This window comes from Varroa jacobsoni, unplaced genomic scaffold (genome assembly GCF_002532875.2).
Source record: "Varroa jacobsoni isolate VJ856 unplaced genomic scaffold, vjacob_1.0 scaffold_192, whole genome shotgun sequence".
NCBI lineage: Eukaryota > Metazoa > Arthropoda > Arachnida > Mesostigmata > Varroidae > Varroa > Varroa jacobsoni.
In genome coordinates, this window is record NW_019213094.1 from 72,293 (window position 1) to 94,472 (window position 22,180).

General features: G+C 41.7%; 1 protein-coding gene across 12 annotated transcripts in view; it reads left to right on the forward strand.

Annotated features, from left to right (window-relative positions):
- The window catches only part of LOC111272779 (protein Obscurin), a 91,841-nt gene that overhangs the window by 43,664 nt on the left and 25,997 nt on the right, over positions 1 to 22,180 (forward strand). For 7 of the 12 annotated variants that reach the window (XM_022854405.2, XM_086973397.1, XM_086973407.1 and 4 more), the window contains 28 exons: positions 1,366 to 1,536; positions 2,017 to 2,275; positions 2,436 to 2,600; positions 2,983 to 3,126; positions 3,522 to 3,657; positions 4,450 to 4,602; positions 5,301 to 5,450; positions 5,779 to 6,021; positions 6,141 to 6,300; positions 6,747 to 6,922; positions 8,631 to 8,724; positions 9,133 to 9,311; positions 10,206 to 10,335; positions 10,667 to 10,848; positions 11,483 to 11,588; positions 11,687 to 11,865; positions 12,072 to 12,259; positions 12,627 to 12,723; positions 12,918 to 13,205; positions 13,458 to 13,739; positions 14,882 to 15,178; positions 15,982 to 16,087; positions 16,716 to 16,888; positions 16,977 to 17,082; positions 17,557 to 17,729; positions 18,168 to 18,479; positions 18,761 to 18,869; positions 19,097 to 19,269. In XM_022854405.2, the coding sequence (XP_022710140.2) occupies positions 1,366 to 1,536; positions 2,017 to 2,275; positions 2,436 to 2,600; positions 2,983 to 3,126; positions 3,522 to 3,657; positions 4,450 to 4,602; positions 5,301 to 5,450; positions 5,779 to 6,021; positions 6,141 to 6,300; positions 6,747 to 6,922; positions 8,631 to 8,724; positions 9,133 to 9,311; positions 10,206 to 10,335; positions 10,667 to 10,848; positions 11,483 to 11,588; positions 11,687 to 11,865; positions 12,072 to 12,259; positions 12,627 to 12,723; positions 12,918 to 13,205; positions 13,458 to 13,739; positions 14,882 to 15,178; positions 15,982 to 16,087; positions 16,716 to 16,888; positions 16,977 to 17,082; positions 17,557 to 17,729; positions 18,168 to 18,479; positions 18,761 to 18,869; positions 19,097 to 19,269 (4,931 nt within the window). The remainder of the gene's footprint in view (positions 1 to 1,365; positions 1,537 to 2,016; positions 2,276 to 2,435; positions 2,601 to 2,982; positions 3,127 to 3,521; positions 3,658 to 4,449; positions 4,603 to 5,300; positions 5,451 to 5,778; positions 6,022 to 6,140; positions 6,301 to 6,746; positions 6,923 to 8,630; positions 8,725 to 9,132; positions 9,312 to 10,205; positions 10,336 to 10,666; positions 10,849 to 11,482; positions 11,589 to 11,686; positions 11,866 to 12,071; positions 12,260 to 12,626; positions 12,724 to 12,917; positions 13,206 to 13,457; positions 13,740 to 14,881; positions 15,179 to 15,981; positions 16,088 to 16,715; positions 16,889 to 16,976; positions 17,083 to 17,556; positions 17,730 to 18,167; positions 18,480 to 18,760; positions 18,870 to 19,096; positions 19,270 to 22,180) is intronic. The other 5 variants (XM_086973399.1, XM_086973401.1, XM_086973403.1 and 2 more) reach the window with 5 other exon arrangements.

Genomic DNA, 22,180 nt, shown 5'->3' on the forward strand with positions numbered 1-22,180 from the left:
GGACTGTTTAAATTATGTACCTTACCGATTATACTGAACAGAAAAGAGAGATAGCATTGATGTCATCTATTTTTCTGCTTTGTTTATGGGAAGGTGATGGACAATAACTCAATTGATTTAAAGTTTGCAAATACTGATCGTCGTGTATTAAGTAGAACCATTTAGATTTCATATATCAGTCAATGCTACGTCCATTGAATTATTATTGAATTATTGAAGTATTACACAATATGTTTCTGCGTATCTCTTATGGAGCTAAGTGTCCTCGTTTTCCAATTATTTCGGTTGGTAACAATTTTCGTGCTATACTTCTAGCGTATAATTTAGTGACTCTTAACAGATCACTCATTTATCAATACGATTTTTATCGCTAAGAGAGAATGAGCGACCGGTTATGCGAACTTGACGAGTGGGTGTGAAAAAACATTTTTAAAAAACTGCTCCGCCGTTTGTCAATCAGTATGTGTATTCTCGCTTGTTGTGTGTTAATCGCCGCTATACGAAGCCATACCATAGGTTTGTAAAGACCACAGAAATGAGAGTTTACAACTGACGACAAGATTGAAACTCAACTCAGTCAACTTCATTAAAGAGGCGCCTGCTGGGTTTGCAAGGATTCCGCGATGAAGTGAGTTACAGGTAGTTTATGACTACGCAGAGCACAAGGGCCGAGTTTGCACGCCAAAGCGCAGATTAAAAAAAATAAATAGACAAAAGGAGCGTCCCCGTCAGCCTCGAAAGTAAGAAAACCATCCAGAACAATTCGTAGACGACATTTCCGTTTAAACATATTTTTTTTGTGTTTTGAGAAAAGAGGGGCTAACTATTCACTATGTGCCTGCACTAACATAAATGCTGTTGCAGGAAACTGCAAATTTGTTCTAGTAATATTTTAAATAACTTTAGCTCGTTTCTTAACTGCGAGAACTGAGAAACGAATAAGCTCGCATGTTAGTTATCGTGGCTCTGTGTTTGAGGCTCAAGGCAATAAAGCGTGCCCAATATGCACACCTTTGGTGATTTATGGCAGCCGTAGAGTGCACGACAGGTAGTGACCAGTCACTTTTCACCCATCCATCATGTAGTGAATCATAATAGTGCTGGCGGGCCCGTCTATTTTTCTATTCGTCGAATAGAGATCTATTAGTGGTTCGTTCTTGTAGTGCTTTATGTCTCTCTACGAGGAAACTGAAACGACGATTACCACCCCGGAACGCTCTATTGTGCTAGGTGTAAAGAAGGCAAGGTGGAAGTTTGCTAATGTCAAATGTACGACGCTCTTCCCAGACAGAGGAAAGCTACCGTCAACGAAATTTTCCATTTGCGCCTTTGCAATCTCTGTGGCCGTTGTTTTTTTATTTACAGAACATTAGTGAAGGAGCTGGTTGAGACAGAAGAGGACTTTGCCCGAGATATGCTCTATGTTGTTAACAACTACATGAAAGAAATGGACAATCCCGCAATGCCCAAGAGACTTCGCGAGTTTAAAGACCAACTGTTCTGTAATTTCAAGGATATCTGCGACTTCCACAACGAGTACGTAAGCAACACGCGTAGCTTAGCTGAACAACACCTGATATCATACAAAGATACCAATACTAATATAAGGGATACCACACACTGATAACGGCAAGAACAGCCGAGGCAACAGTCTAATTTTGATTCTTCTATCAATTACCTAAATCATAACGAATTCTATAAGCATGCTATATATTTGTCGTTGAAATTGCATAGTGGAAAAATGTCGTGGACATACAAAGCAGCCTTAGAGGACATTTTCGAAACCTGTTGTTCATTACATTCGTCTAAATAACAAAAAAAAAAAGCATAACTGAAGAATGAGGAGCATATTTATTGTTCGTTAGCTACACGTGAAGTAAATTCGAACGCAGATGTTCAAGTGAGATTAAACAAAAGAAAGACGATGATTTAAGATCAAACAGAGGAAGCAGTGTGTTATATAGTATAATCATTTGTCTGTGGTTACGACCGATCGGCTGATTTCATTGTTTGTAGCCAATTAATTACTGGAATAAAGTTCAACGCTCGCGAGCCAACGAAGCTGGGTACGACGTTGCTTCGAATGGAGCGCGATTTTGACAAACATGTTAAATATGTCGAGCAAGAGCATAAGGCACAGCAGCTCCTTAAGGACGAACCCGAGCTGCGTGAATATCTGGAAAGGTTCTCGAAAAAAATTGGAGATGAGAAGACCATTCAGGAACATCTCAAGCTGCCATTGCAGCGCATCAACGATTACCAATTGATTCTTAAGGTCAGTGAATAAGCCTACAGCTTAGGTTAGGTAGCAGTATATGAACCTCACGCACGGGTGCATTTTTTTATATTACCACTTTTTGTTCAAGGTTAAAAATTTTATTTGTAAAGAAAGTTGACTATTACGTACTTCAATCTTACTTTTTTTCTATACTCAGGAGTTGATTAAGTGCAACGCGAAAGCCGGCGAGGACTTTAACGATTTGCAGAGGGCGCTTGACTTCATGCAAGCGATCCCTCAGCGGTCAGTCGACCTCGACTACATTAACAGGATGGAAGGATATTCAGGGAACATTCAGAAATTCGGAAGAATACTTAAGGAGGTAAGCGAGGAGAAAGACCCAGAAAAATGGATACCCATCACATAGGTCTACCAATTTTGTCACTAATCCTCTCAGCCGTCAGAGGTTGTCTGATTGGATCACAGCTATCGTAACCGCATTAGCAGATCTGTCTGTTTTTCATCATGCAACGTACGAAACATTGTTTCATCATCACATCGTCAAAGCGAATACTTCATAACGGTCCATTATCGCTGTGACTCGTGTTCCTAAAAAAGGGAGACACAGTACACTATATGAAGGATATTCCTGCTATAGCTCGCTTTCATGATAGTCCTTACGCCGTCGTTAGACGGGAAGGGAGTCCTATCATGAACTGCTAATTGCCTGATTGCTTACTTGATGCTGGCGGTACTTGCTTCAGGGCAAGGTGCTCGTCACGGACTTGAAGGGTCGCATTCAGGAGCGACATGCCTTCCTTTTCCGTGGGGGTCGGCTATGTCTTACTGAGGTGCAGTTCCGCGGCGTCAGCCAGAAGGAAATCTACATCATGAAGAGCATCATCAAGGTAGTGAACATCTAAATGATGTCCCAGAATGCGCTGATCACCGCGTAGTTCACTAGTTGTTGTTTCGGTCCTGTTTCCTTTCTGTGATGACTTCCGGAATGTACATGCTTTCCGTCTTATAGCTGTGTGATATTACTTTAGCTACTGTCACCGCCCCTGCATTCACCGTTCTCGTCCTTGCCATCGACACGGAGTTCATTTTTTGCTTGTCTTTTGTCGTTTGCTCTCGGTAACTTGTACTCGTAACAGGCTGATAAAAATGGCATATTTTCCTCTGGAAGTATGAAACAAAACCTTTGAATGTAACGATATTTACACTTGTACTATGTGTGTGCGTGTTTTATGCGTTACTTTTATTAAATGGTATGTATTAACGGGGAGATATTACGCTACAGACAACGGGGACAACAGTAAGCGAAGAAGCTGGAAACCTGAAGCTGACGTCAACATCTGAAGGTCCAATCATTATGAAGGTCGACGACAAGGAAGAGTGGTCCAAACAGCTCCAAGCGTCCACTGTTAAATCTGAAGGTTTGTATGATCCAAACGCAAGCACGAAGCTCTGATCCTTAAAAATCCTGTAGGAATTCAAAATGTTAAGTCATTCGTAATTTTATGGTATTCGTAAGTTGAAGTGTTTTTAGAAGAAGATGGCTAAACATCTAAATTACACCATAGAATACGTATTATTTTAAAAAATTTTGATACCCATGGCTAAATGCATTAACTAAGAAATACGAGGTGACCCGGGCCATTGATCGGCGCTACCTAGGTAATCCATGATTATACGATACTATACGTGCAATTGTTCTGTTGCGCGCTAAGCTTACGGTAAATGATGGGCATGAGGTTAGATATTTACCGACCATGAGCCAATAATTAAACGCATGTAATGACCTATCAGACTGAACAATATGCACACTAAGCTAGCTAAAACTTGCACATATTGTTTTTGCCATTCAATAAATTTTTCCTATAACCTGCTTAGAAGTTAAGCAGAACGGAACATTAATGATGTATGTATATATACTTACATATATATATATATATATATATACGTCAGATATATTTTTAACCATACGATTATAGCTGCCGTGTGGCAAATAACAGATGGCATCCCATCAAAGCAACCCTTTTTCAGTCAAAACACTAGCCTCGACAAAAAAGCGTGCTTATGGCTAGTACACAAACAATCAGTAATAGACAGGTGTGATTTAACTATTAGTGTCTCACCTGATCGTTATCTCATTTCACCTTCAAAACAACATCACTGCTGCTGCGATTTTACTATGTCACTCTTCGATGCGAACGGTTCCGCAATAGTCGTGGAGAAAATGACCGCTGATGAGGAGCTACGTGTCAAGGAGGAAGAAGTGTCGACCCGGATCGAGATTACACAGGAAGACGACGCCAATCGAACAACGACAACCGGAGGTACGGAGTCTCTCCGCAGTGGGTCAATCACATCCGTCGATGGTTCGTAACACCTCATGCAAGCATTACTACTCGTCTCTGTACCTGGCCACTGACCATCAGTCGCTTTGTTCTTTCCCGAAAAGAAGAACCATAAATGAGAAACTTGAAAGAATTGAAAAATCTAAAAGGCGAAAGAAAAATGATTCTTCGCTCTCGATTCCCGTACTCCTCCTTTCTTGAAGGCGGGTTTGTTGTTTCATTTTGATATCAATATGGCTTTACCATTCTGTTCCATGTTCATACGCGATTATCTGATATTGACCCTATTAGACGCGTATGGTAAGTGACACGCATCGAGTTTGACACTGAGGGTAATTAATACTAGGGTGCTGATAGTGCTGCTATGTGCTTTTTAGGTATTCTTAAGAACGTCAAGATCCCTCAGACACGGGACTTGAGGCTCTTAATCTTGCAACTCACTTGTATTATTTTTGTCTTTTTATGCAACACCTGCCTGGCCATTGTAGTTTTTTGATTTTTTTCCGAGTTGTTCTTTCCCCGGCTTACTTTGGTTCGTAATGTAGCTACATACAATATATAGACATATGTTGCGTGTACTTGTACTTCTATTGTGAAGTCCCGTAAAACATCCCTTTGCCCTGACCGCTTCAACGTTATGCGTCTAATCTGTGACTGACCAACTCCTCTGTGCATTATTCCGTCGTGCCTGGGTCGGGATGGTGAATATTTGCTTGCAGACGAATTGCTCTCTGTGGCTTCCAACCTCGAGTTAGACGCTGATATTGTTGTTTCTACCGCAGTGTCGGACCTCGAGCCTCGGGGTACGAGTCCAACGAGCGGGGAAAAGCCCAAGTTCGTGCAGACACTTCGAGGAATATCGACACATCGTAAGTGGATAATGGGGAATGACATGCGTCATTAATTGTGGTACTGAAATTATGTGATGACTGGCTAAACATGATACGAACACAATGTTCTTCAAGCATGTTGAAACAATATGCTAAATATAATAGCATAGTATATTACTAAGCCTATCGAACACTCTTTCCTACGGATCAAGTTGTATTTCTTGGTGGTTGAAGATGGTGGGAAAATCCTAGCTTGTCAAACTCAAAATCTACAATTGGCCCTGAGTAAGCAGCGACAAGCGGTTATACAGTGTGCACCTACTTAGTCGTTATCGCCGATTGCCTTGCTTGTGTATATGACATCTAGGAAACGACACAGCCACGTTAGAGTGTATAATTGAGTCGGAGCCAGCTCCGCAGCTCAAATGGCTTAAGAACAACGTTCCCGTCCGCAAGGGCCCAAGGATCACCCAGTTCAGCGACTCAAAAACCGGTCGCCATTCACTGACAATTTCCAATGCGCAGCCCGAGGATGCGGCAATGTACACGATTGTCGCCTCTAACCCCTCGGGGACAACTTCCTGTTCAGCCCCGTTCAATGTCAGGACTGGTAAGTATCCATGTGTAGAAAGTATGAATGAAAATGCGGTAGAGAATAGGTTCAGTACGCACTTTATGTTGGTTAACCAAGATTCTGTGCCAGCTATAATTAGCCGCATATAATTTCAGCTTCTGGCCGACCTGACTCGAGGCCTACAAGCCCCGGCGGAACAGAGTTACCTTTTGCACCCGTATTCAAGGTAAAACTCAAGGACACGGAATTGCTTGAGGGTACCTCAGTCCGCTTTGAGCTTGTAGTGCACGGATTCCCGACACCCGAGGTCGCTTTGTAAGTGTTAAGTAATAATTTCCAACAGGACTGTATAGGCCGAGTTCGCTTCGTAACGCTTCTGGGCCTTATCGCTAGAAACTTTTGTCTTATCTAAACGAACAAAGCCGTACACATCTAATTTTCGATGCATACCTATAAAATGCATGACGTACAGAAGCGGTTATTACAGACGAACAAAATTTAAGACGTAATGCATGTATTAGATCAATGTTTGTTTTGAATTCTATTCAAAAGATGCTTTGTTAATAACGTTTGTGCAGCCAATAGGTCAAGCTAATGCTTCGAACTTTATATATTCAGTAGCCTTCGATAGCCGGTAAAATTATCGAAATTGAAACATAAAGTAAGCACAAGCTAAGTAAACAATAATTATTATAAATAGTATGTTTATAAAAAGTTCAAACGCATTAAATGACACTATTGTGATCCTGTGCATTGTTAAGTTATAAGGATGGCGAGCCACTTCAGATGGACGACCGCATTCGGGTGCATTATGAAAACAAGGAGGTTTTTGAATTGATCATAGACCACGTCACCGAACAGGACTCCGCTGTCTATTCATGCGTTGCCATGAACTCTGAGGGTTGCGACTCTACGGCGGGATGTATCACAGTGACAAGTGCGTAGAAGCGACAAGTTTACGACTATATATAAGCACGTTCAACAGGGTAACGCAAAGGCAAATAGAATTAACTAGTACGAAATAGCAGCCAAGTACGAAGAAGGCCATAGAATTAAATTAAAGAAGATTTGAATGAAGGCGAAGTAGGTGACTCTGTGGTTTAAACGAACAATGCATAACCCATTGGGAGTTTGCCCTGTGTTAGGCCCGTATTTCGCCTTCTTGCGTTACCCAGTGAATAAGCCGTGTTTTGATTGAATAGGTTGTACATTTTCGAGCTTTTTCCCCGCGTAAAACCCTCTTGTCAGGCAATCGATGGGGTACTATATCTATTGTATATTTGTTTTATCGTAGCCTACGATATCGACTCTGCTATTCTTTGTCCTGCGTATTGACAAGCGCTATATCGTTATCTTTTCGAACAGTGCAAAGCGTATGAGTCAGTTGTCTGAGGGTGCGATGTAGGTTTTAATTGACGTAAGCACAGTATATCATAGCGGATAGCGTTCATACATAAGCACGTGCACTTCTAAACACGCCGACTCACATACACAACTGTGATGATAGATTTCGAACAGATCAAACATACCATACCATATTAATGACAGCTAGCGGCCTATGCATATGCTGCAATAGATAAAGATCTAATTTGCATGAAACCCCGCCTCTAACGTACATCTGTTTAAAGTCTTCTTCGACTATCTCTAAATATCTTGTCGTGTTGAACAGAAACCTTGCAACACTGTATCTCTAAGCATAAGTTAGTCAATAAAAAGTAAAATCAAGTTAGACCGGCTTTGTTGTTGGCAGTTAGACCGACAAGTTTGATCCACATTGTTCAGGCTCGGACGTGTGCTTCAATCACTTAATAACTATGCAAACATGTCGACCACGAATGCCATAGGCCTTAACAGTATATAAACTGCATTAATTGATACGATGTTTGATTCACTGACCCGTTTCCACAAGCCGCTCGTTACTAGCCCGATGTAGCCTAGAGATCCTTGAAGCCATCGTAACAAAAACCGCTCCTCTTTTACTTTTAGAAATTTCACTCAAAAGAAGTTCACTCACTGATGCGACTAATCCTTGTTAGTTGTACGGTCTACCTCCACCCTAGCGCAGCTTCATTTTTTACATTTGTAATATGATTAATAGTGAACCCCTTTCCTCAAAATAGCCACCCCTCACTGTTCAAGTGACTTAATAATCGCACCCGAATTATCTCTACTTGGTCGAACAAAGTAAACCAAAATGGCGACAGATACGTGTCGTAGTTCTATTGTCGGTGTTGTTTTCGTTGCTAGTTGAAGTCTGATGTTGGAGGAGGTTGTTAACAACAATGAATACGCTTAAAACCCATCGCCCCGCAGATGGCTGAAAGGCTTACGGTTTAGCAGATGCCTTCCTTGTTATGTGGATTAATCCAAGTCACCCGAGAGGTCAGTTCGCGAGGAGTTCAGTCAAAAATTAGATCGAACGCCGAAGGTGTGGCTTGGTCTGATCGAAAATCGCTGACGTGAACGGCCGCCCTGTTGTCAATAGTGGTAATTTAGCCAGCTAAAGAGTGGCTATTGAGAACTAGTTACTAAGCTACTAACAACTAGTGTTTTGACTAACGACTTGATCGTGACGGCGATAATACGTGTGCCAATATGGTGGGTGTTCTCGTTGTTGACGACGGCAAATGCTGATACGGAAACAGAAAGCAAAGTGCTCTTCCAAGGCCTGACGGAGGACGGGAACGCTGGAGATAAGTCAACTACACCACAACCAACGGTGTCGCCTGCATTCACATGGTGGGTACTCTAGCTCAGATAGAGAAAGTTTGTCGTAGGAGGGGATCTTCAATCAAAAAGAGCCTGTTGGAGATCCTTCGTACCCTTTTGATGGGTCGGCACTGCATATGTCGCTGTCGGGGCTTAGCGACGTTGGCATGTCAGTGGCAAATGTTACCAAGTGATACGACCGTATGCAGAACGGCCAAGGGTATAGTCAGCTGTGCGCAGTTACTTCTCTGGCTATATAAAGTAGATACAGCTATTAAGAATCTTGGAGGACTAAATTCGACCAACAGCGCCTATGAGCAGTGGACAATGATAAATGAATTTGCGATATGATAATGGAAAATATCCCCTAGTTTTTAATCGTATAGTACTACGTACGTCTCCTGGTATTGACGCGGATGGCTGATTATACTTTTGCAGGTTCAAAGATGGCAAAGAATTCGAAGCGTCGGAGAGATTCCAGGTGGCGTTTAACGATGATGAAGACACGCTAGCATTAGTGTTTCAACATGTCAAACCCGAGGACGCCGGCATTTATACGTGCGTCGCATCGACGTACAGTGGCAAAATCTCTTGCTCTGCTGAACTCACCGTTCAAGGTCGGCACCATTTCGTAATACTGCCGCAGTCACGTCCTGCAACGCCCTGAAACAAATAAAAGCAAACTTAATGTAAAGCATGGTTCCCGTTCTAACTTCATCGCACCGGCCGTTCAACTTCCGTGGCATGCCAATAAAGTCCGCAGATGCCACGGAAGCTGTTGGCTTCGATTATGGGCATGATACAGTTCTTCTCCAATGCATGGCATGTTTCGAGTCCACCTGCTAAATCTCAGCTGTCAGCTCTTACCTTTGTAATTCATGTCTGTGTTTTTATGTAAATATACGATGAAGAAGCCAGGTCACGGTTGTATTTCTGAATTAATAGCATTTGTATTTGTAACAACTTACGTCGACATCGAAATGCTACGTGACACAAGTACACGACCGAGTTAATTCAACATCGTTACCTTACCCTGTATATATATTCAGAATAAACAGTAGTACATATATCTTTTCTACGATACGAGACCTGGTTACACGAAGAAAAGGGAACTCATGTACGAAAGCTTTAAGAGTTTTAGCCTGATAAAGATCCTCTCATTATCAGACTATTGTTCCTCCCAAACTATTTGTCTTCATTATGTGCACTATGCATAAGATGAATTCATCGTACGGCGCACACGAGCCCAACCTCAAGCCCCGGGCCACCGTGAGAACTGAGCTTAAGCAACTTAGTCAGTGATGAACTTAGCCCATAAGCGATCAAAGCTTTTCTGAAACTTATCTTAGCTTTTGTTTGGCCGGCTGTTAAGTTGGATAACAATGGGCGTTTGATGTTAGATGTAGTGTTCTCGTGCTGTATTGACGAGTCTGTATAGTGCTGGTCACCGTGTTCTTGTTATGCTTAGTTTGCCCATACGTCGAAGGTGTGCCTCACCGACTGCGTTACAGGTGCGGTGAACTACAAAGAGCCGTCAGCCCCAACGATTGAGGCAAACATCGAAGACGTTGAAGTCAGTGAGGGAGCATCAGCGATGCTCGAACTCAAAATTACTGGCTGGCCGAAACCGAGAATTGTATGGTAAGCTTACCGCAAACGGGGCCTTAAAAGCGATCTTTTTCCAACTTAAAACAACTAAGAAACCCGCATTTTAGACCATGGGATACAGGAAACTGTCTTACAGGAAAACTGTCAGCTTATCTTAATATATCGTGTCCCCTGATCCTTTTTTTTCCTGTTAACATATTTTAGGGGCTTCAAAATGTACGAGCCATTCTGCGATGACTCTTAATTTCAGTCTTAATTGACCTCATTGACCTGGCCGCGAATATGCGTCATGTTTTCTTAGCGTTTTGTGAGTGTTGTAGAATTGAAAAAGTTCGCGCCATCACGTTTATATTTCATATTTCAGGACGAAAGGAGAAAAACTTATCGAGAGCGGTTATGGCGGGAAGTATAAGTTTTTGTTCGAGGATGACGAAAGTATGACCCTTGTCATTCGAAGCGTCACTAAAGAAGACGCCGGCAAATATGACATAGTTGCTGAAAATGAGCTCGGCTCAGCGTCTACTCACTGCAATCTGCACGTGAAATGTACGTAGAATTCAAGCAAAGTGGGTTCTTTGATATTTCCAAACTTATCTGAACATAATTACAGTCGTAAGTTTTCTCACCCAACTTTTCACAGCGCTGAATGAAGACCGAGCGTTGATTGAACGTTCACATGATTATGGTTGTTATTGAATCAGCGTGTATTATTATTATATAGTTTTATTATATGGTGCAGATGAGCAAATAGCTTGGCTATCCTTGTGATGAAGTCGACAGCTTCGAGCTTCGAGCTTCAAATATCAGCTTGAGTGCTTTCTTCTTTTGAAGCGGTAGGTATTTGCATGCGTAATTCATTCTTCGACCACCCACGGGATCGACTGAGACACACCAACAGAATTTAAATACTTGTCTAATATTATTGCACCTATTGGCTTTTTCAACAAAAGAATCACACCTTATGATTCTTTCACTTAACTTGAGTTAAAAATCTGGCGCAAAAAATATTTTCATTTCTTACCTTCGGTTCCGTAGTGAACAATCAAGATATGTCAGCGTACACGAACGACCGCTGTGCGTTGTGACAACACATTTAGAGTTACCCTGAAGTTAGGTATTCGATCGTAAAGCTAAGATTCCTGTTGAAAGTAACAGTGAAATTTTTATGTTTGCCATGTAGGCCCGCCAAAATTCAAAAAAGAACTAAAGGACGCATCGGTAATGACAGAGACGCCACTCAAGCTAGACGTGGAAGTCGAAGGTCTGCCGGAGCCAGACGTCAAATGGTAAGATATATAGGGTGTCCTTGATGTGGCCATAAGTTCCCTCCAACGGGGTCTGTTACTTCATTAGACGTTTGCATTTTAATTTTTGACCCTCACAGGTATAAGGATGGCCAACAAGTGTTTAACACGGAAAGAGTAAAGCTCGTACATCAGGTGGACTCAGCAAGCTACGCCCTTGTCGTAGACAAAGCAAAGGTCGATGATGCTGGTAGCTACACCTGCGTTATTTCGAATCCGCTTGGAAGTCAAAGTGGGCACGCCGCAGTAACTGTTAATTGTAAGCAACGGTGACGACATTTGCAAAGATGTTTCCACTTTAGATATCCATTGACGCATAGAGGTTTGGAATTGTTCAAGCTATAGGCTATCTCATTTAACAACTGACAATCAGTAACGACGGCTTAGGTGTAACATATATATTACAGATATATATATATATATTACAATATATACAGATTAATAACTGTAGCTATTTTAATTCAGCCGCTCCCAAAATAATCAAAAAGCTCGAGTCATATGAAGCCACTATCACCGAAACGGTTAAACTTTCAACGAAAATTGCTGGTGTGCCAAAGCCTAAAGTCGAATGGCTGAAGAATGGACAAGCGGTGCTTATCGATGGGAAGAAATACGTTGCCAGTGAAGATGAGACGAACGTTTTCAGTCTAACGGTAAATGGAAACACGGCTTAATCACTGACGGTTGAAATTTAAGAAATAGGTGCCTATTTCAGTAATCGAATATTGAAACATAGCTCTACCTCAAAATAAAGGCTAAAATTGTTTCCGGTCACCCTGCTGTCTGGCGTCAACAGCCTCTGAATTGGCTCTCTGAAGCTGGCATTCCACATGTTGCATGTTGGAACGGCATGAATCGCCTACAAATTGGCCAAAATGCCCCTATTTCCATCTGCGCTGTCATAAAGCCGAACGGCTTTTACACGATACAAATGACGACCAAAGTATTCAGGAGCTATCATATGTTATAAATAGGGTAAGCATTTCACCTAAAATGGCATTTATTGTTTGAACGCTTTAGATTGACTGTTGCGGTCCAGACGATGTAGGAAGTTACACTGTCGTGGTTACCAATGATTACGGCAAAGCTGAGGATTCTGCCCAGCTGACTATCAAAAGTAAGTTAACTACCTTAATCCAGTTAGCGGATAAAACGAACTGTCAAAATCCTCTATGTATGTTCCGTAACAGGTCAGTTGTTATCTTGTATGGATAATAGATATTTACCTATGTCCTTATTTGTAAGTAATCGTACGTATATATCCCAAAAGTTTATTTGAGAAGCCACGATTTTTCTACATTGATGCTTCAGTCAAGCCCAAATTCACGAGGGGTTTAAAAGAAAAGGAACTGGTCGAGAGTGAGGTGGACATCGAGCTCACCGTAGTGGTTGAGGCACAGCCTGAGCCGACGGTACAGTGGTGGCACGATGGCGTGCTCATCAAGGATTCGAATTTGTACGTCACGAAAGCGATGACGGAAAATGGACAATATACGCTTGTCATCAAGCAAGCCGTAGCCGAGGCCGGAGGCACGATAAAGTGCACCGCCGAAAACAAGCACGGGAAGGCTAACACCGAAGCCAAAGTGACCGTCAACGGTACGTCGTTTCACAAAACATACAGCGGTATGCTATCTGGACAAATGCGCGAAAAACATACCGTCCCATACCGTCAGTTGTGATCTACTTATCGAATACTTTTTATAGCGAATAGATTTTAATCTATTCACTAGGGCTTCGGTGGGAACAATTTGAGTAATTAATGCATATGAATTTACGTCAGCTCTATACCAGAAACGATGAAATAATTTGGGAAATGAAGTCACGAACGTGTTTTTTGGACCTCTACAGCCAAACCGAAAATCACTGAGGGTTTGAAAAATCAGTCGGTGGTTACGGGCGCTGACGCTACGTTCACAATCAAGTACGCTGGTGCTCCGAAGCCGGAGGCAACTTGGATGAAAGACGGTGCAGAGATCAAAGTGGATGGCAGTCACTACCGTGTTTCCGAGGCGGAAGCTCAATATACTCTTGTCATTAAAGATTGCAAAGACGACGATAAGGGTCTATACAAGGCTGTCATTGAAAACAAATATGGAAGGGACGAATCGTCTGCTGAGCTGAAAGTTGTTGGTAAGTCTTCATGCATGGAAAGAACATTAGCTTAGCGTGGCTCTATCTATCACCTTTTTATTTAACGATAGTAAATCTTCAACTCTCGAGCAGTATCGCCAATAGTGGGTAACTGCAGGCTGGGAAGACGCATCTAGTAGCAGGAGAAATGCTTCAGTAACGCAAAGCTTCCACTATCAATAACGTCATCCCATGAACCATTCAAGCGTACACAGCCTAACCCATTAACGACCCATCCATCATCTTCAGTCAAAAGAATGATTTCAACTATAACAAGAACAAATAGGGATAAACGTATAGTTCGTCGGGTATCAACACTGCTGTTGAGGTTGTACATACTCATGTCAATGAAATAAACGCTTTAATGAATTGGTGTTATTATTTATTAGTGGTGGTGGATCATTACTGAGCCGAGTGCATTCGTTGAGCTTCGTTGAAATTTTTGCTACAGCGTACGTCAGTATATACGGATACGTGTCTGTCTATACTATTTACTGCTTCAGGCAGATCACTGCTTTTCTGCGAACGAAGTCATCACCTCAATGGCTTTTTTACTTCCTGCTTCTTTCATATCTTTCTTTCGGTAAGATTTTCTAAAGCCACATGTTGATGTTATCGACCTACCCACTGTTGTGTTGTCACTCTGCACTGTCTGAAAGTAGACTTCCAGCAAAATTTTCGTTGTAAATTTCAAGCCAATATTTCTTCTAACCCCCAACATGTACCATACCTATGCATGTTATATCGCATAACTCGTGCTTCTGTCACAGTCCGAGTTTTTAATATATTCCTATTTCTAATTCGTGGAATATTTTAGTCACTTGACTAAATCGTTGGATGCATGTTCTGTTTGCATTTTACTATTATCTGTTTGTCACTACGTCAATCTTTGCCCCTTCATGTTTTTATGATGATAATGTCACAAAAAAAAACACCCCTTACGTGGATGTGGGACTGTCTGGGATTTGTCTGAGGATGTACGGTGCAGAACCGGAAATGTATTTGCTACACAAAGCCAATCCGTACTGCCTCGTTTGTGTTATATTATATAGGATAAAACGTAGACGAGGCGGTATATTCGCATGCTATGACTGCTTAGTTACAGCGCTATCATCACGACGACTAACCGATAGCCATTGCAGTCACAATGTGCGACGAAGTTCCGCCTATATTTGTTCGAGAACTGGAGAACGTTTCGGTGAACGAATCCGAACGTGCTGAATTTATCGCCGAATGCAAAAGTTTACCAGAAGCCAACGTTCGGTGGAAGCGCGGCGAGATGGTGGTGGCGGACCACGCACGCTACGAAGTCTCTTCTGACGGAGGAGTGCATAAATTGGTCATTAAAGAGGCCACCGAGGAGGATGTGGGCATCTACTCCATTGAAGCCAGCAACCCGGCAGGCAGCGCTCATTCTGAGGCAAAACTCACGGTATATGGTAAGTGCTGCAATAACTTCTATACAGTTGACTTCTATATAGGCGACTCATTCTGTTACGATTGTTCTGCTTAACGTAATCCGGCATGGAATGCCTGTGTGGATAATATGTTATTATTAAAAAATTGTTTCCTACCGCATATCCTGCGATAGGTCAGCGACTAACGATAGAAACGTAGATACGAATCTCTATCGAAACAATTAATAAACGAGATATTTTCATTCTAGGGAATAGAAAGAAGAAAAAGTTTCTTTTGTTTCTTTAATAGAGGCGATAAGTGACTCGAAAGAAAGTCTTTTATTACACGATAGGACGTGACTATTTTTTTTTTTGGTTCTGAATCGCAAAACCTGGAACATTCCTAATTGCACGAGCATTTCTATCTTAAAATTATCGCCACATAACAAGATCTACTAAGTGTCAAGAGGATGCCTCATGATGCGTGGAGCAGTATGTGTATTATCCACCCATTAGATGTTACTTAGCGCTATCAAGCACTCAGTTTACTCGCAGCCTCTGAATCAGCTGATGTGGGCCTGAAACTCCTAACCAATACAGTCTGCCACGAATACTAGCAAAGCATTCTTTGGGACAAAATCCACTGAAAGGCCGCGCAACACCAGCTCTTAGCAGGAGCACCAATGAAGCTAAGAAGCTCGAAATGGCTGTCGAACGTTTCTAACGATAGATTTACGCCATGTTGTAAATGAACAATTGAATCCTATTAGAAAAATCAGTTACTTACGTGCCCATGCATGTAGCACGTACGACCGGTAGTATTGATGTTATCGATTTATTTTCAGCCCCTCCAAAGTTCATCGACAGTCTGAAAGACATCTTCGCTGTTGAAGGTGAAAGTGTGTCGTTCTCTGTTGTCGTCGCTGGCAGTCCCGACCCCGAGATTCTCTGGTTCGTATATTTACCCGGCTATTCCTGTCGTACCTTGCCTTACCTTTTATTCAGGTTGTCCTTATCGTTAGGTTGCTCTTACCTAGCCTTTTGGCTATGTCAAATACGAGTAACCTCTACGAGTCAGTTGTCTAGAAAGACGTTAATCGGGGATTTTCACTAGGGTTTTTATCTGCATAGGTCTCATACAGAAAATCGTTGACGGCAATCAGGCAGAGCGAGTATCATCCAGTATTCGCGCTTAGTCAAATGCCGAATACTGAATGCCAATGACTATTTTCTATTCACTAGCTGTTTTATTAACGGTTAGGGGATTCCTTTAGCCAACAAAACAGGGCCGAAATTAAGCTTTTTTTTGCCATAAAATCGAGTTGAGCATTCGGTAAAGGGTCAGTTGTTCTACTGATCGAATCCTAGACAAAATCGCTGAGTGGCTTCTAACGTGATCTCGTCGAGAAGTTCTCGAGTCTCGTGTAAGTGTGAACTACTCCCAATATTTCCTACTCATTATACTATACTACTAAATGAATTTCTATATACATGTTCAGCAAATCAATATTTTTACGCAACTTATGTATGTGACTTTGCTTTGTCCTATTTAAATTTTTTGGGTCAACCTACAATATAGGAAACATAACGAGGAAGCTGTACAGATTAGCTCCGAGATTCAGGGGCGAGAAAATGGTCAGGTGAAAATTCTTATAATCGACGGAGTAACTAAGGATCACATCGGAAACTACGTCTGTGTCGCTAAGAATCCTTATGGCCAATCTTCTTCACAGGCGACTCTCACAATTCAAGGTAACTGTAACTTTTGTCGGAAAACGTTTAAGAGGAGGACGGCGGCTGGTGGAGGCTTCTAGTAAATAATCTTATTTTCTTGTTTCAGATAAGCCCCGGTTCTTGCAAAAGCCTGAAAATGCGATTCTTCGAAAACGGGAGAATGCCATCTTCCGAGCAAAAATTACGGGTTATCCCGAACCGGCCGTCACCTGGTACGTTCATTCAATGTTTGTCGTCCATTTGTGTTTGTGCACGCAATATTTGGCTGCATGAATCATAAAGCGCTCTTGTACAAGCTCTACTTGATAAAAAATCAGCTACCTGGATAGGATAGAGCGATGTTGAACGAAGTAGATTTTTTTCATTTGTCATAAGGGACGAGCTGCTAATCTTAAAGACGACAATTCGATAAACTTATACAGCAGACGGTGAATTAGGTAGCTAATTGAGGAGGCTAGTATAAAGGAGCAATTAAATATTGCACTCTATGGATAATACCAAGAATGTAGAATAAAGTGTGTGAAGCAACCATTAAATTCACAATGAAGTAGTTACTTCAGAGAGCTTTAACAGTGAAACAGATCATAGGGAATCAAACATTTTCAAATAAACGAGCGTTGCCAATGCACGCGATGCGTTAGAATGAAAGCGTTAACCAGTTGGTGCATGCACGTTTTTGTTTCTAGGAGTAAAAGCGGCGTCGAGGTCAACTCCGACGACAAAATTTTACTGACCGCGGTCGATGGCATATACAGTCTAAATATTCAGGACCTTGGAGACGACGATGTAGCTAGTTATACCTGCTCGGCTAAAAATGAGCATGGCGAAGTTAGCGAATCTGCCGATCTCACTCTGATAGGTATGTATTTTTGCCATTCTTTTATTTCTCTCATGTTTATGGTGATTGTAAGTTGACGGCGCGAGCTAGGGGAACTGAGATCGTCCTAATACTGATTGAATCTAGTAGAAGGGAGTCAACTTCACCTAACTTTTATTTTTTAACACGTACAGGGAGCTTGAAGGTTTCAAAAACGGGAAATCTATGTTCCTGTGGTAATCATCCACTACCGTTCTTTACTAGACTAGAATAGTTTTCGCTCGTAAGCGTCGAGCGTTCAAGTATCTATCAACCTATGAACGTCCAACATAGGTTGTTTGTAGATCTTAGTTTCTTATACTGATAAAATATGTTTCAAGTTTATGACGCAAAGACGTTTTTATAGTGCGTTCTATAATTTATAGGATACACATTTTTGAAAATTAAATCTCGCTGTAACTAACGACAAAGATTTTTCAGCGTCCAGCGAGTCTAGCGAAAAAGCCGCTCCGAGCTTCCTTCGAAAACCACAGGACGTTGTCACGATGGAGGGTGAAGACGTCCGAATCTATGCCCGTGTGATAGGCCAGCCCGAACCCGAGGTGCGGTGGGTCAAAACTGTCAAAGATTTGGGCAGTTCACTGAAGATCGACAACGAGCGTTGCCAACAAGATGGCGATATGTTTACTCTATTCATCAACAAATGCTCTCGAGACGACGAGGCCTCGTACACCTGCGTCGCCACAAACCCTCAGGGAAGCGTGCAGGAAAGTGCCTCGTTAACAATACTGTGTAAGTATCACGATCTACAACAGGTCTGCTGGTAATTTTCATGCAGAACATGTAGCCGTTTTAACCGTAATAGAAATTTAAATTTCTAAAAAAAGAAAAAGAAAAAAATTAAAATGTACGTATTCACTACAGTAAACATCTTCCGATGTTACTGAGCAAACTATAATACTCAGTGATACTAATCAACGCAATGTTTATATTTAGTTTAACAAAAGCTTAAAAACTAGTGGGATTAATGCAAATAACAAAGCCAATCAAAGCCTTACTTGCATACTTTTCAGTGCCCCAGGCACCAACTATCGAACACATTGAAGATCAAAAGTGCTGCATCGGCGAGCGCGTTAGGTTTTCCGTCATCGTGCAAGGGGTGCCCACACCCTCCGTTAAATGGTACATATATCCCAATAGTGAAGTCAGTCATTGCTATTATTAGGCCTTTGCGACGCCTCTATAATTCAATCGCAATTGCTATAAATGTACATCTAAAAAGAAGGAAATGGTTGGTCTAACAACATCAAACAGCTCATTACATTATCTTTAATTTTATTTAGACAAAATTCACTAGCCAATTTAGGGGAGAATTACCATAACGGTTTGTTTTTTTGGCCGTTATACAGGTTTCGCAACGATTCGACTGTCGAAGAGACGGATAATGTAACGATAGCGTCTTTCGACAAAGCGCACTCCCTAACAATTAAAGAAGTAACGATCCTTGATTTTGCTATGTACACGATCCATGCAGAAAATTCAGCCGGCGAAGCTAACGCCAGCGCTGTTCTTCTCGAGAAGGGTAGGTCATTATAGATCTACCTATTGAGATACCTTCTCGATCTACTGGTTTCAAATAAAGTGAACGTGTTTTCTTTGTTTTTATTCAAAAAAAAAACGTTTGTGAGTGTGTGTGTCACGGAAAGTAAACGGCTGGCAGAGTCATTTAACAATCTTCTGTTTGGTCTACGTTGAACACCAATAGCATCTCGGTCTCGCCTTGAACGTCCTCTACCAGAGAAGTTGATTATACAGCAGGGTGAACCACTATTCCTCGAGGTGAAATTTTCTGGTCACCCAGCCACATGTGACCTGACTGAGAAATGGGCTATATTTTCCATTAGACATTCCGATCCCGATAGAACTAGCTCACTTCAGATCGAATGCGCCCAGTTAGTTGACATCGGAAGCTATAGTGTGCGAGCTGAGAATCGCTATGGCAAATCCAGTTCTCGTTGTGAACTCGATATGAGACGTATGTTACTTTCATATCATGTGATTATGTCTTGGTTAATCTGGATGTTGTGTTTCTATTTTTTGTTGTAAGAGCTCATTTTCGAACGAGTTGTTTTTTTTTTCGGTTCTTCAAGTAGCTTCTATTAATAGGATTCACGAATGGATCAGGTGTGCTATACATTTGCCTGGTTAACAAGCAGAAGCTATTTAATAAGAGGACGGTTCCAGCGCTTCAACAAGAGCCCAGTTGATAATAAGCTGCTGCTGCTAAGTTTTTATGCCCCGGTGGCACACTCGTGTTCGAGAAACCGCTTCAAACAGTTTCGCTTCCATCGCGAAAACCGGCACGACTTGAAGTCTAAGTTGCATCTTCTAGCCTAGTTTCGCCACGTGGACTAAAGATGGCTTGCCGATCAGAAATCGTTACAAGAAGTCCTTCAGTCCAAGTGATGGACCACGTGAGCCTTGCAGATAGTGGCATTTACGCAGTTTTCGTACAGTTCCCTATTTTTATCAGAGAACCTCCTGTTTCGAGTACTGCCGCAGTCAACGTCGTCTGTAGGTTTTATAACCAAACCCTAATGCTTTTTTAATTAATGAAAAAAAAAATCTAATTTGGTAAATGTCTGCGCAAAATAATACTACCAACATGCTTGATTCGAGAAAACGACGGCTATGTATTGCTCTCAGCAACTCAACGCTACGTCAACGAGTTTACTCGACTGTTTCGCTTAGCTTGAAGCATTTGCGTTGACACTATTGCAACTGACCTAGTAAAGTTATAATTGTCGTTGAAAGAAGTGGAAGTACGAGCAATGTGTGGCAGGCAATATGTAATGCGAATCTAATTCAGACGATTATAAGAAGCTAGCTAATTGAACTCGGAAGTCCTCCACTGTTCGCCCAAGGTCTTCTTCCGACAAATTAGGTTGAAGGTTAAGCTAGCCAAAAGGTCAAGTCGCTATGTTGGCTAGCGGATCTTTGCCAGCAGTGGCATGGCTAAAGGATGGACAGCCTAGTAGGGTTCAAGCGAGACTAGATGGCACCCTGTTTTTTGGGGGTGACAAAGCTGTAGTTTGCAGAAGCTGCGAAATGCTCTGTTAGGGCGCGCAATCCTTACGAGGTGGAAAGCAGCGCGCCAATCCCCTTAAGCTGTACGTTGTCGCTTGCATTTAACACGTTTTTATATGTTATAATTTTGCGTTGAAGCCGGCTTCACATAATAATATTTATACGATAGTATTTTATTTAAACGCGCTCTATTTATAAAGAAGTTTATAGAACGGGACCTTTTAATTCCGCTGCCAGCATAATACTGCTCGAAATGGCCATCCATACATTTCCGTGTGAGTGTCACTCATAGGCATTTATTTGGCTACGTTTTTAATTAATAATTAAGTAAATTCGTTATTTTTTTTTGTTCTATAAAATCGATGAACTGCAGGCATCATGAAGTTAAAAATCGTTATTTTTTCGCTCAGTCGTCTTGATCGGCTGGTTATGAGTGCACTTCATTTATGCCTTAACTTTAAAGAATTTAGACTGTCATCGTACTCAACAGGGGCGAGCAGAACTTTGCAAGAATTTTTGAAGAAATCAACGAGGGTAAAAAATGGCGATCCGATGAAGTTCGAGGGGCAAATCGCTCCAAATTCCGATGGCACCCAGATGGTTCTATGATCTCGAAAAAATTCTCTCGTTGTGGCTGGACATACTGCTCGTGTAGAGAAGTCCAATATTATAATCTCATTGAAGATAGCATCTATTCGATTAAGCAGCTTTTTCGGAAAAGGAGAAAGCAGAGCTTTTCTTGTTCCGTGCACGTGAAAATCAGAATGATTGCTGTGCCTTTTGTATTATTTTAATAGAAGGCCTTTACTTATATTTTTCACGAGATTTTCATCTTTTGTGTATCGAAAGCCTCTCTAGTTGGCCATGGAACCGTTTATGAATTCCTGTTTTTCGATTTTTTACGGTTATTATACCATGGATGTAGATGTAACTTCGCAGAGCCTTAGAATAATCTTCCAAATCATCAGAAAACGTTCGCCTGTCAATATCTCAGTTGGCGAAGCCTATCGAACCAAAGATCCGTACGGATGACGATTCTCTAGTCAAAATCCACTGGCTGAAAGACTCCGTCCCCATCTTAGCTTCAAATAATGACCTGAAAGCCAAAGCTTTTTTCGAATAAAACCTTTACGTAAAAAGTAGCCAAAAGTCGTTCGAATCACTCAGGATAGTTTAGCGTTCGAGCGCAACGAGATGGCGGGAAAGTCGAAACCAGTGTCCCAATAAACGTGAATGTGTTCATTGGCCAGTACGATGACTTACTGTCTTGTTTGCATTTTGTGTCTGATCGTAGTAGGCGTATCGCCTCTGGTAATCCTGTTTGTGCCCTAAATGTCGAGTATGTCTCTTTCGTTGCACAGTTACGACGTTCTGGAAGCTACTGGATTTTTTAAATAAGAAGGTAG